The following is a 14,910-nucleotide window of genomic DNA, read 5'->3' as shown; positions in this document are numbered from 1 at the left end:
TTTTAAAAAGACAATAAATACAAATCACCTCAACACCTTTTATTTTCCCACATAAATGTCTATAATTTGTATTGTTCTGTTTTCACCAGGCGAAGCGAAAATATGATCCCTAGTAATGATGAAGGCAGTGAAAAAGACTTTCAAAGAAAGTTCATGTTAAGACAAAACCTTGAACTTTCTTCTGTAAAGCAAAAAATGTCCCACTCAAAAAATAAGCCTCCTAGAACAGCTTCACTTCATTGGGGTTAATGATAGAAGTAACCCTTAAACATGATTTGATGAGATTTGTAGATTCTGAAAACAGCCATATCCTGTCTTGAAAGAGTTTGAGAACACTTTCGCAACCACATCCAATGTAATCTGAAAATCCAGATTAAAAAACATGAGGTTCAGAGGGCAAAGTGTCATCAGTACAGTTAAGGGGATGAGATATTAGCATTTCCATCCTAGAGATTTTACCAGTCTGCCAGAGAAAATGCTTTTATGCATGTAGATGTACAGAAGCTCTGCAGTAAATTTTCCATGATGGACAGACATTTTTTTAAATGTCCCTCTGATTTCAGGCTGCGGTATTGCACGTTCACAACAGTTCGCGTTCCTCATCATTTGGATGTGATGAAAGTCGGCGTTGTCATCACATGGCATCACTTCAAGTGTTCAAACATAACCGCCAAATAATGCAATAAAACCAGAAAAGTTCAAGCAGGCCTGTTCTTCATTCAGTTCAAACACTTTTATTTTGAAGGGATGTGGAAAAGTGGGTTGGAGTATATTTGGAGAAATGACTCAACAAATAATAAGGAAAATATGACATTATTAGTAAAATTCATTGATTTTGGACCAAATCAGGTCTGCAATGTCACCTTTTGGTTGTAAAGTGAAGCTACAGATTAGAAATCTAGGTTTAGTTTTTATTCTGTTCCTGGTTCTGTTTATAGCAAATGGTGGTGGTTGGGGCAGAGGCGAATGAATACATTACTGTTATGACACTTAATTCATCCAAACTAATCGATTAGTTGGCCAAGAAACTAGTCAGCTAGTTCCCTAGTTGGCTAGATTAGAGGAGTGTGTGAAAAGTAATTGAAAGTAATTTGATTACTTGAGGAATTAATGCTAGGCTTGTTAATACATGGATATGCGCCAGTTGTGTTTGCATCTTTTTTTTTATCTTCTATGATGAATGAATGGAATGATTGTTGTGTTTTTTCTAAAATGTATCTATTTTTGCACCCCTATCAAGGGCGTGGGTTTAGTCTCAACATTGGTAGGGACGATTTAACAGCATAACCTGCATGTGCACGTTTTGCTCGGGATGGGACATTAATAAGACCAAACAGATTAGGTGAACTGTGGTCAGGGCTACATTTCTCATAAATATGAACCTAATTCCTTGATATGCTAAATCAGAGGTGCTCATTACGTAGATCACGATCAACAGGTCGATCGCAACGGTAGTGTGGGTAGCTCGCGGCATCCCAAAAAAATAATCTTTTTCTATTTTACATACAGTAGTTAATCATGATTATGTTGTGTGTATTTTGTGTTGCGTGAACACATGAGCTTTTGCAGCACCTGTCTCTCTCTCTTAGCAGCTTCTTGCTCACTTTTTTTCACGTTCTATATGTTCCAGCAGAGTTCACTACATTTCTCATAGTTTAATTAACGTTAATAGATAGCACAAACAGAACTATACGTCTCTCTAACCAACTTCCTACTCGAGTTTTACAGGTTAGCAAGTTCACACAGTTTCATGTTATGCTAACTCTGATGCAGGTTGGACTTTCAGCAGCAAAATTAGTGGTGTGTTTCCCACCTCCACAACAATGGCGTCTTTTTAAATTACTTACAGTGGCTGCTGCTGGCCGAAGAAAACTTCTAATATCCCTTTCTTTGAAGGGGGTGGAGGAGGTAGAATGTTGTCGACATGTATTATTGTGAACGTGCATGTGTATGTCGAGGGTTGGTCAATTCATCAACCAATCAAACGTGTGTTTGAGGGGGGAGAAAATATGGACCGGCACATTCAGCAAGTGAAAAGGGGTAAATGTAAGTTTGAACATAATGAAAATAATTCACTTTATATTGGTAGGGTCAATTCTATCCATACAACAAATACCTGTATAACTGAACTCATTATATAATGCATGTAAGGTTGCTTAAAGGTTGGTGGGGACAATTTGAGCGTCTTGAAAAGTTGGTAGTGTTATGTCCCTACCCTTCCTATGCAACCCTTGACCCCCTATATATTATCCACCAGTGGTGAAGGAAGTAATCACTTTTTTACTTAAGTTAAAGTACAGATAAAGGAGCAAAAAAAAAACTTAAGTACAAGTAACTAAGGAAAAAAGTACTCAAGTAAAAGCACAAAAGTACTAGTTTTAAAATTGACTTATTGTGACATATATATATATATATATATATATATATATATATATATATATACAGTGCCTTGCAAAAGTATTCGGCCCCCTTGAACCTTGCAACCTTTCGCCACATTTCAGGCTTCAAACATAAAGATATAAAATTTTAATTTTTTGTCAATAATCAACAACAAGTGGGAAACAATCGTGAAGTGGAATAAAATTTATTGGATAATTTAAACTTTTTTAACAAATAAAAAACTGAAAAGTGGGGCGTGCAATATTATTCGGCCCCCTTGCGTTAATACTTTGTAGCGCCACCTTTTGCTCCCATTACAGCTGCAAGTCGCTTGGGATATGTTTCTATCAGTTTTGCACATTGAGAAACTGACATTCTTGCCCATTCTTCCTTGCAAAACAGCTCGAGCTCAGTGAGGTTGGATGGAGAGTGTTTGTGAACAGCAGTCTTCAGCTTTTTCCACAGATTCTCGATTGGATTCAGGTCTGGACTTTGACTTGGCCATTCTAACACCTGGATACGTTTATTTTTTAACCATTCCATTGTAGATTTGGCTTTATGTTTTGGATCATTGTCCTGTTGGAAGATAAATCTCCGTCCCAGTCTCAGGTCTTGTGCAGATACCAACAGGTTTTCTTCCACAATGTTCCTGTATTTGGCTGCATCCATCTTTCCGTCAATTTTAACCATCTTCCCTGTCCCTGCTGAAGAAAAGCAGGCCCAAACCATGATGCTGCCACCACCATGTTTGACAGTGGGGATGGTGCGTTCAGGGTGATGAGCTGTGTTGCTTTTACGCCAAACATATCGTTTTGCATTGTGGCCAAAAAGTTCAATTTTGGTTTCATCTGACCAGAGCACCTTCTTCCACATGTTTGGTGTGTCTCTCAGGTGGCTTGTGGCAAACTTTAAACGAGACTTTTTATGGATATCTTTGAGAAATGGCTTTCTTCTTGCCACTCTTCCATAAAGGCCAGATTTGTGCAGTGTACGACTGATTGTTGTCCTATGGACAGACTCTCCCACCTCAGCTGTAGATCTCTGCAGTTCATCCAGAGTGATCATGGGCCTCTTGGCTGCATCTCTGATCAGTTTTCTCCTTGTTTGAGAAGAAAGTTTGGAAGGACGGCTGGGTCTTAGTAGATTTGCAGTGGTCTGATGCTCCTTCCATTTCAATATGATGGCTTGCACAGTGCTCCTTGAGATGTTTAAAGCTTGGGAAATCTTTTTGTATCCAAATCCGGCTTTAAACTTCTCCACAACAGTATCTCGGACTTGCCTGGTGTGTTCCTTGGTTTTCATAATGCTCTCTGCACTTTAAACAGAACCCTGAGACTATCACAGAGCAGGTGCATTTATACGGAGACTTGATTACACACAGGTGGATTGTATTTATCATCATCGGTCTTTTAGGACAACATTGGATCATTCAGAGATCCTACCTGAACTTCTGGAGTGAGTTTGCTGCACTGAAAGTAAAGGGGCCGAATAATATTGCACGCCCCACTTTTCAGTTTTTTATTTGTTAAAAAAGTTCAAATTGTCCAATAAATGTTGTTCCACTTCACGATTGGGTTGCACTTGTTGTTGATTCTTGACAAAAAAATTAAATTTCATATCTTTATGTTTGAAGCCTGAAATGTGGCGAAAGGTTGCAAGATTCAAGGGGGCCGAATACTTTTGCAAGGCACTGTATATATATATATTTATAACACAGAGAGATCGGGCCAATATTTAAATAACCAGAAAATTCATTGACAGCTCAATTTTATTTAAAACTGTGCAGAATGGCAAAAATAAGCAAGATAATTGACTGCTCTGTAAACAGAAGCTTAACAAGCTCATAAAACTCCCAAATTTAGCTTACTGCCGTATTGCAAGCAACTATGAGGTGATACCGCCATCTAGTGTACAAGAGTGTGCTGCACCCATCTGAAGGCACGCTCCTCTCACTCTTGGTTTTTATTGGTCAATATCTTGTTCACCTGTCTAATCCTGCTTGTACTCGTGTTGCTGCCTCTACTGCTCAATTACGGTACAGTTGCACGGGGCTTGTCGATTGAGCCTGAACCATGAAAACGAAACTATCAGTTCACAATGAGAAAAAAACAAACAAACAAAAGTAAAGTGTAATGCAGGTAACATTTTGAAAAGAAGTTGAGTATCTGCACTGTAAAATGTAGTGAAGTAAAAATAAAAAGTACCACTCCGTATCTGTACTCAAGTAAAGTACAGATAGACGAAAATGTACTATGGTGTACTTTTACTTCGTTACATTCCACCACTGTTATCCACGTTACATGTTTGTGCGTGTGTGTACGCGTGTACAGAAGGATGAATGGATGGATGCAGAGATGGACGGATGGATGGATATTTTCTTTTCTTTTTTTTTTTTTTTTTTTAAGCTATAACAATGACCATTTCTGTGAGTGTGCATTTCAGGCAATGAGGAAGTTGAGCACAAGCTACTGCAACACCTCACCACAATGTACACATACACACACTGAAAAGAAGTGTGCGTGTGTGTGTTACAACTTCCTGTCATGTCACACGGTAGATCGTCTTTGAGTGTGTGTCCACGTTGGGTGTGAATCCGAGCAACATGCAAGCCATCAAGTGTGTGGTGGTGGGAGATGGGTAAGATTATAATTCATTTCCAACATTAATTATGAATATTGTATTACCGGTACTTGAATTATTATAGCATGATTATGTGTTTATTACTAAAATGTGTGTCATATTTAGGTGCGGGAGGTTATAACGTGTCTAAGATTATTTGCTTTAGAATTGCTAAGCTTGATTTGTAGAATCTGTATGAAAGGATTTGGAAGGGTCATTAGTAAATTATTGCATTACACATTGGTCAGATAGACTAATTGTGTGAAAAATGAGGACGACTGTGCACCGGTTTTTGGGAGTGCGCTACAACAATTTGGGCAACTTCCTTTTCCCTCAACACAGCCATATTTGTAAGAATGAGCACTCGTATGAGTGTCGTGTGGAAGAATAGAGTGTGGGACGCACATCAGTGAGACTCAAAGTCTAAAAATTGTTCTCCAAAATCCCCATTGATGCATGTTGTAGAAAGGCTTCCTGGTCTTCACATGTCCGCTTCCGGTGGGTGTCTCAATACTTTAATATGTTTTTTTTTTTTTTTTTTTTTTTGGGTGGACTACAAAACAGGTATAGTGTAACAAGAAATGTTTCTAATAACTCACTCACCTATTCACTAAATTACTTACTAACTTAGACACCATCGGAGCATTTGAAGTATTTTCTGTTTCACTGAAAACAAACTGACCAATTCATTCTTTAAGGGTCTAACTGATTGACTAAAAGAGAAATTACCTTACGAACTTATTACCTCACGACGTAACCAACTCACTGACGACTTGAGCCAACTCAATGTAGTCCAGGCTCAGTATTACCCATATGAAGAGAACTAATTTGGTTAACAACATTTGTCATGCTTTGTGTCCATTCTGTGTCTAATAATGATTTAATATTTTATTTGACCACATTTGGATTCATTCAATGGATCATCATCAAATAATAATTTATTACCCTAACTACTAAGCGATGTTGTTGTATCACCACCTTAAATTGATATTGAAGGGTCTCTATTTTACTCTCTCTTGGTGGTCATTATAAGGCAGACCTCATTCTGAGAACATGGTTGCTGTAGACATATAAAGAAAAAGTCTGGATATGATCTTGTGTATCAGGTGTGACGACAACGCGTCAATCAGACCGCTTCCTGTTTTCACACACTCACTTCCTCTTTGCACTCACACAACTTTTTTCAATGTCATATAAGGGTGCGTGTGTGTTTGTGTCTGTCCCAGGGCGGTGGGGAAAACATGTCTGCTGATCAGTTACACAACCAACGCCTTCCCAGGGGAATACATCCCCACTGTGTGAGTACAGACAGACATCCACACAGAGAAAACCAACAAGGTTGTTGAACTGGCTAAAAGAACTAAAAGACCACTGCAACCTTTGCACAGAAATGTCCAAAAATAGCAATTTGGAGTTTAATTCTGATAAAACACCTAGCTAAGAGCATTCTTTCTTTGCTGGCCCTGAAGCTTTGACAACTACTCGGCCAACGTGATGGTGGACAGCAAGCCGGTCAACTTGGGCCTCTGGGACACGGCCGGTCAAGAAGATTACGACAGACTCAGACCACTGTCCTACCCGCAGACGGTATACACATAAGCACACACACTCACAAATAAAGCCCCATCATCTTTTGGGTGTGTGATTATGTGCATGTGCAGGACGTGTTTCTGATTTGTTTCTCGCTGGTGAGTCCTGCGTCGCATGAGAACGTCAGAGCTAAGGTGAGGTTTACATACTACAGGCTAATATTGACAACCGTTTATACCGTATTGGCCCGGATAAAAGACGGTGTTTTTTGCAGTGGAATAAGATTGAAAAAGAGGGGGTCGTCTTATATCCGCCGTCTAGATATTATACCCAGATTCTGCCAGATATCATTGAAGCGATGTTCTGTCATGACAGATCTCAGCTACTCTCAAGTTTAACCAGTTTGCATTATTTTATTGCAATCTTTTTCCTTATTCAGATTTGATTCAACTTAAGACTACAGTTACAGTTAGACTTCACTTTGATAGTTAATGCAGTTATTGCAATTTTGTTGTTTTATCACAATAGATTAGGTTTAGGTTAGGCTTATTTACATTTCAAAAACCAGAAGCCATTTATTTACGAATGTGATTGCACTTTAGTTTACATATTTAAATGTTCAGATATTAAGATTTGAATGAGGCAAATTAACATGCTTTTTCTCTCTAATATATAGTTATAATCATTTGTTTCAGATGTACTGTCATTATTTTCAGTATAAAAATTAATTTGGTTAAAAATAAATTTGGTGTTCAAAAAGTCTTTTTTCAAACTGGAGTCTTGAAAAAGAGGGGGTCGTCTTATAATCAGGGCCGTCTTATATTCGGGTCAATACGGTAATACCCTAACCTCTAACCCAAACTTGGCTGGAAAATCTACTTTTGAACCAGAATTCTGACTTGCAAACCAATTCTAAAAGCTACCTATGACCCAACTCATACTGTATTTTAAATCTTCCCCCTGGTTTTAAAAAAATCACTCTTTCTTTTTGGGACATTTAAATAACAATGGGAGTACTTTATCACCCTACCTCATACTAGAACCAAAAATGGTACAACAATAATAAAAATAATATTTAACCAGAAAGTGATTGGGCATCTGAAACCAACTCTCCCCAGCAAATTTATTTTATAACTTTCACCTTACGCTCGATAAATATCCCTGGAAGAAGTCCCCACTGATCAATAGGGTTGAAATGTCATGCCATTCAAATTCATTGCAACTGAAGTTATGCTTACCCGCTTGTCAGTGGTACCCTGAAGTACGCCACCACTGCCCGTCCACGCCCATCATCTTGGTTGGCACTAAGCTAGATCTGAGAGACGAGAAGGACACGGTAGACAAGCTCAAAGACAAGAAACTGGCTCCAATCACTTACCCACAAGGACTGGCACTGGCCAAGGAGATAGGTAGGTCCTCCATAGCAACCAATCATTAACTGTGTACATTAGGGGTGTGACTATCGCGACACTTTGTATCTCAAAAGGTTATCGATATGCTCCTGCCGAAAATTGGTATATCGTTTTAAATAGGTGTCAATGTTTAAAAATAAAAAGGAATTTACAAGTTGCTATCAAAATTTTTCACCATAATAGTGTCTCTGTTAACTCTATTGCTGCCACTGACTGTGATAGAAGCTTCAATCCATTTAGACCGGGAGGGGCGAATCAATTTGAAAACAATTCATTTATTCGGGTTATCCGAAACCAGAGGATTTGCAGCTAGTCTTTCCGATATTAATTAATTAATTTTTGTGCATTTTAGGGCATTTACAGATTACTTCCTGTTGAGTTTGAGGCACTGACAATTCATTTAAGGAGAGAAACAGGAAGTGACGCCGAGATGCTCCAAAATCAACTGAAAAATCAACAGCAAATGGCTTGAAATGCCTCCAAATGAAACTCATTGGTTGCCATTGAGCGAATGAACTCTGCCACCCTCCCAACTCAAATGGGTTGGACTGCTACTATTGATAAACTCATTCTTTTCACAGAAGGTTGAAAATAGCTTGTTTTTCTTTTTATTAGTTGTTTTGTCGAATATCCTGGAATGATTTCTTGACCAATGTATCAATAATCGTTGTATCGCCATATCGTGAGATCATCGGTATCGTGAACTTTGTATCGCAAATCGTATCGTATTGTGAGGTATCAAGAGGTTCCCACTCCTAGTGTACATAGTTACTTTATACCAAGTAGAGTCAACTTAAAAACCTATAGCTATTTTGAAATCCTGATTTCAAATCTTGACTTCAAGTACTAACCCTTGCTTTGAACTTTACTTTGAAATTCTAATTTAAACATTTTCTGAAAGAGGCATTAATGTTATTTTCCATTATTTTTAACCGTTTCATGCATTAGATGATGATAATGTTTCATCAGTGTAGTTTTTAATATTATTTGTCTTTCTTTGCAGTTGCATTTGCATGTTAAATTCTTCTGCAAATGGAAGGTTTTGAAATTGGTCACAAAGTAATGTCACACCGTGCCGCATTATGCAAGTACCTGCCCTATTTGTTGTTCTTCTTCCACGCCACTAATATAGAGAGCACCGAGGAGGCAAGCAAGCCTGTCTAGAGTTGGCCACCTCCTGGTTCTAAAATATGCCCAATTAAATATATAGGACCAGTGTGGGGAGTAACGCCGTTATAAATAACGCCGTTACGAAACGGCGTTATTTTTTCAGTAACGGGGTAATCTAACTAATTACTTTTTCCGCCATTACAACGCCGTTACCGTTACTGACGGTCAGAAGCGGTGCGTTACTTACTCTGAATAAATTGGAGAAACTACCAGCCGTGTCGACTCGACTCTTTGCTCTGTTGATTTGTCATCCAAGACTTGGGGTGAGTTCAGGTTCGAGAATAGCGCACATACTTCTGACTCCAAGCTGTTTGTCCCTGCTCATTCAATTAGACGACAATGGCGCCTCAAGAAATTTTTCATAGGGGTGGCCAGATGGGGCCACTTAAAATCTTGGGGTGGCCAAAACTAAAAGCCATAATTTCAGGTTTTCATTATATTATTGCAGTAAAAAGGTCAGGGGAAAACTATCAGAAAGACTTAAGGACATGGCTACTGATATACTTTGGTGTATTGTGTAATATTTGATGTTACTAATGATTTAATGTGAATAGTCCATAACTGTCCAGTCAACATTTTAAGTTCCACAACAAGTCCCTTTTATTGTGTTATGTATATATTAGGCATAAGGTGTACATTTAACTAGGGCTGTCAAACGATTATTTTTTTTAATTGAGTTAATCACAGCTTAAAAATTAATTTATCGTAATTAATCGTAATTCAAACTATTTCTAAAATATGCCATATTTTTCGGCAAATTATTGTTGGAATGGAAAGATAAGACGGATATGTACATTCAACATACTGTACATAAGTACTGTATTTGTTTATTATAACAATTAATCCAAAGGATGGCATTAACATTATTAACATTCTTTCTGTGAAAGGGATCCACGGATAGAAAGACTTGTAATTCTTAAAGGGTAAATGTGAGTTTGTATATTGTGACTAAAAATTGCCATCTAGTGTATTTGTTGAGCTTTCAGTAAATGATACTGTAGCAACTTAACTGTTCTGCCCAAATGCATGATGGGAAGTGGTGCAACCATGACTGTGTGTGGTGGCTGGAAATGCTATATATTCTCTGTGTTGGGTACACCACAGGGTGTTAAGAAAAAGATCAACTCCTGTCATTCTTCCCCACGTCACTTCCCACAATAATTACAGTTGCTGTGGGAGAGATGACAAAGCTTTTGCCAATTAAAAGCACGGCCCCAATGAATACTTGTATCTACTCCACTCACTTGACTCTGCCTCTTATCCCTTTATATAAGCAAAACGGCGCCATTGTAGGATGTTTGCGGCAATGCGTGAATGAGTCGTACCGCGAATGCGTAAATTGCTATAAATATTTTCATGTGATTAATTTTTTAAAAATTACCACCCGTTAACGCGATAAATTTGACAGCCCTACATTTAACAAAACAAAATAAATGCATTCATTTGGGATGAAATGCATAACTGATGCTACAACCATCTAACGATATACTGGCAAGCGGGGTGGTCAACCAATTTATAGGGTTAGGGTTTGGTGGTCACGGCCACTGTTAGACAATGCTTTCCAAAGTTTGGTAACGTTTCTGTGTTTGCTATGCTATGGTTGCTGATGCTAGCCTCGTTCCCATCTCCCACTGTCAGCCAGCAATAATTCTGCTTCCATCTTGAGGATGGCAGACGCTTTGAAGGTGACGTGAATTGTCGGAAAATGAGCCTACCTGAATGCAGCCCCTCGAGAGATGAGATGGAAGTGATGGTGATTGGCTGAGGGTTAGAGTCATGTGTCGTGGTAAGCCAATCAGAGCCGGTGATTTCACAAGCAAACCGGAACCGCATGTGGCAAACACATACACGCAAAACAGACGCACAGGGTCGGGATGGCAGAGCATTCAGAAGAAAAATTGTCCTTTAAGAGGTGGAGATATAGACACTATTTCAAATTTGTAGAAATTAAAGGAAAGAACCTGCATGTAATGTGTAATTTATGTCCCGGGGCAAAGCTTTTGTCGACATCTGTGGTAAGCAATTCAAATCTGCTGAAGCACCTAACAAGTTAACTACCTGTCTGTTCTTCTCTATTCCACTGACTTGAATACTGCTCAGAAAATTTCAGATTCTTTGACATACAACAAGTTCTTTTTAAAGTAACGGAAATAGTTACTTTCCCTGGTAACTAGTTACTTTTACTATAGAGTAATTCAGTTACTAACTCAGTTACTTTTTGGAAGAAGTAGTGAGTATTTTTAATTACTTTTTTAAAGTAACGTGCCCAACACTGTATAGGATATTAATAAAGTGTTATTTAAATCTATACTGTACAAGGGCATTTGATTTCTTTTAGTTAAATTTTTTTGTCACTTTTTTCCCTGCGACCACTGCTGTTTGCCGTCTAGAACTTTAAGCCCTGAAAGACTGAAATTGTAAAGAAGAAGAATGATTCATGAAGTTCATGTTCATCTCAGCAGTCTTGGGCGTATTTAGCTCCAAGTTGTGTTGGTCCCACGAAACCAACAGTCACTAAACCTCCTGTTGATTTGCAGACTCGTCACAGACATTGATTGAGGTCGATGTTTATAGTGTCATCTGAAAACTGATATTTGACAGGAATCTGCTGAACTGATGGAGCCTGACGCGATCGATTCAATGCCTTGAGAATGAAATGACCTGGATAAATGAGAATATTTACAGGGAGGCAAAATGTGAGCTCACACTTACATAAAACTGGCGCAGTGTACAACATGATACAGGCAAAAAAATTGTTCATCAAAAAATATGTACAATACCATAATTTAATTCAATGTTTCAGTTTCAGCCCAGCATTTTCGTTTCGATGCATCCCTACTTGACAACTTCTTTTAGAACCTAACTCATACTTTAACCTTGATTCAACACCCTAAACCTGTGTAGAAACCCTAATAGCAAGTAATTTAATGTTTTCTATGTGGGTGTGTGCATGTCGGTGTGCGCACGCATGTGTGTTCCAGATGCTATCAAATACCTGGAATGCTCTGCACTGACTCAGCGAGGTTTGAAGACTGTCTTTGATGAAGCCATCAGAGCAGTTCTTTGTCCGCCCCCAACCAAAGTCAAGAAGAAGCCCTGCACACTCATCTGATGACGGGTAACCATCAAACGCATTTTAGATTAGCATTACAAGCCAAAAGAAGGTTTACAGTTATCAGTGAAAGGAATTTTTTACTATGGGTCCAGAAAACACTGCATTGTTGCATTGCAACAAAAGAACTTTTATTTTCTTTGAATTCATTTTCATGAATATTATCTTTTTTTAATAAATTTTAGACTTTTCCTAATAAGGATGAAAACTCTCATCTATAGTAGATCAAATTATAATAATAGAAGGATTTCCAGTAGGCTATACAGTGGTACCTCTACATACGAAGTTAATTCATTCCAGGACGTTGTTTGCAAGTCGAAATGGGAGTATGTCAAGCAGGATTTTCCCATAAAAATACATTATAATTCCATTTGGGATAGGCTCAAGAACCTCCGCGACCCTCGTGAGGAAAAGCGACATGAATAACTCGTTCCACAGTTCGAAAACCTGCACTACATCCTCCTTAATAAATACTGCTGGTACTATTACAAATGACAATTACACATAGAAAAACAAATAAATTGTAAATAAAAATAAGAACAATATTATAATGTCAATAATTCCTTCAATAACGTAACGAATCAGATTCTAAAGTGGTGGACGTTTTTTTGCGTGCTGCACCTGAACACACAGCATAGGCGTAGCTAACGTGAAAGTGAGATAGAGAGTGCGGTAGAGATTTTACTTTCTCTTTTAATGTTTTGCTGCTGGCGTCAACTGCGGCGGATAGTTGGCGTGTTGTGTTGCACAAGTTGATGGAATAAATGATTAGAAACCTGATGAAGCTAGCGATTTCTTTGGCAATGTTGCCACAATAATATTTGTCACCTTAACCGAACGGAGGTCAGAGGAGGACCCTCGAGATTGTAGACATTTTACGACCTTATTGTCGAGCCAGTTCAAGGATACGCACACCACACTCATATTTTTCTATCATTTTCATTTCAGTGGTAAGCGCCACCTTTTTTCTTTTTCATTACCTACGCTAACCTTCTTGGAACCAGTGTTTTCTCACACAAGAAAATCCACTGTGTGTCCATCTTCCGGCAAAACAAAGAAACTGCGGCGCTCTCATAAATCGTCGTATTTCGAGCATGTCGTCGGATGTAGAAACAAATGGCGAGTCAAATTTTACGTTGGATGTCGAACAGATCGTGTGTCAAAGCAATCATATGTCGAGGTATCACTGTACTAATGCTTTCTCGTAGCTCCCAGGTAAGGTGCATGCACGTAAAGTGTATAGTGGCTTATTCAGCTACATTAATATCCCTTTTTTTTTCGTAGTAACAGTTCGACTTTTTTTCTCGGAGTAACAGTACGACTTTAATCTCGTAGTCCTTTTTTTTTTTTCTTAATTTGGCCCTAATACTCTGTCGTAGTTAGGCAAGACAACAAACATTTCTTTTGGTTTGTTTTTATTATTAGTTTTTAATATATATATATATATATATATATTTATATATATATAAATATATATATAAATATATATATATACATACATACACATATATTCCATTGCGACAAAAGATAATTGAACTGTCTTCATTGATAGGACCGAAAAACCAGATGACATCCTCCTTTTTCAAGAACTTCCCAAGGTCAAAGTCCTCCAGTGGAATTCTTGAACGCATGCAAATGTCAAGAATGTGGACATTAAGTTGTGTCAAACCTTGTTGCTAATGCTTGTTCAAATAAAATAAAAGTTATTTGTTTTGATTAAAAGAAAAAAACCTTAGTTTAGCTTCAAGTGGAAAATCATTTATCATTATCATTATTAAGGTAAATGAAATGAATGGACGCCATGCCATCTTTCATTCATCTCAATGCATCTCTGCCATCTGCCCCAAGCACAAGTAATATGCTGATTAATCACGCTCATTAGCGTAGACGATGCAAGTGCGTGTGCATGTGGTTGTGAGCGCGTGCGTGCGTGTATAATGTTGCATAAGGACAGATTAACCCATTGGCTGCCATTGACAGTGATAACAGTCTAATTCACTTTGACTCGGAGGGATAGCAGCAATCATTCACTGCCAGCCTCTCCCAGTCAAAATTATGTCAATGACACTAAAACATGATCATTCACTTCCAGCCCTCACACTTTAAATATATTGGACATATGTGTGTGTACATATATATACACAAGCCAAAACAACTGTTGTGTTTGATAGAACAATATGTCTATATGCTGCCATAGCAGATTCATGGTGCAATAAGCCCCCAAACTATTTTCAATTTGTATGTTTTACCCTGAAAACCCCCGTTTACAGACGTCGCGCAACCGCTTTTGTTTCCACCTAGCCATGAAAAAAGGGTAAGTAATCGTATTTATTATTCGAAATGTCTGTCATTTTTAGCTTAGAATCATTAAATGATGTCTAATATTTAAAAATTAAAAACGACTTTAAAAAATGATACACTCGCATATTTTAAACTTTTAAACAAATTACGTCACAATGAAAAAATTGGCGTCTGTAAAAAAGTCACAGATATCTAGCTTATAAATATCGCTTAATTGTATTTTTTTTCATTACTGTCGCATTTTCCACAATATATTAGATGATAAATCATCGATCCAAACAAAGAAGTATTGGGAAAAAAAAACGTTTAAAATGGTAAATATATGAAAATGAAAATCTTGACCACTCCTTGATGTCTGCGATTTCTGCATCATGACGTTTGTTATAC

General features: G+C 37.9%; 1 protein-coding gene across 2 annotated transcripts; it reads left to right on the top strand.

Moving 5' to 3' along the window:
• Nucleotides 1–4,900: 4,900 nt before the first annotated feature.
• Nucleotides 4,901–13,957, top strand: rac2 (Rac family small GTPase 2). Of its 2 annotated transcripts, none has more exons than XM_057843369.1 (7): nucleotides 4,901–5,016; nucleotides 6,225–6,296; nucleotides 6,468–6,585; nucleotides 6,660–6,722; nucleotides 7,778–7,937; nucleotides 12,092–12,228; nucleotides 13,775–13,957. In XM_057843369.1, exons 1-6 carry the CDS (start codon nucleotides 4,982–4,984, stop codon nucleotides 12,220–12,222), a joined length of 579 nt encoding a protein of 192 aa, XP_057699352.1. In that variant the 5' UTR covers nucleotides 4,901–4,981; the 3' UTR covers nucleotides 12,223–12,228; nucleotides 13,775–13,957. The 2 variants fall into 2 exon arrangements, with proteins under 2 accessions (XP_057699352.1, XP_057699353.1); XM_057843370.1 differs by lacking the exon at nucleotides 4,901–5,016 and adding an exon at nucleotides 5,426–5,496.
• The last annotated feature ends 953 nt before the right edge of the window (nucleotides 13,958–14,910 follow it).

Source organism: Corythoichthys intestinalis, chromosome 8 (assembly GCF_030265065.1).
Source record: "Corythoichthys intestinalis isolate RoL2023-P3 chromosome 8, ASM3026506v1, whole genome shotgun sequence".
Lineage (NCBI taxonomy): Eukaryota > Metazoa > Chordata > Actinopteri > Syngnathiformes > Syngnathidae > Corythoichthys > Corythoichthys intestinalis.
Note: the sequence above shows the minus strand (reverse complement) of the source record. Positions and strands in the feature narration are given on the sequence as shown.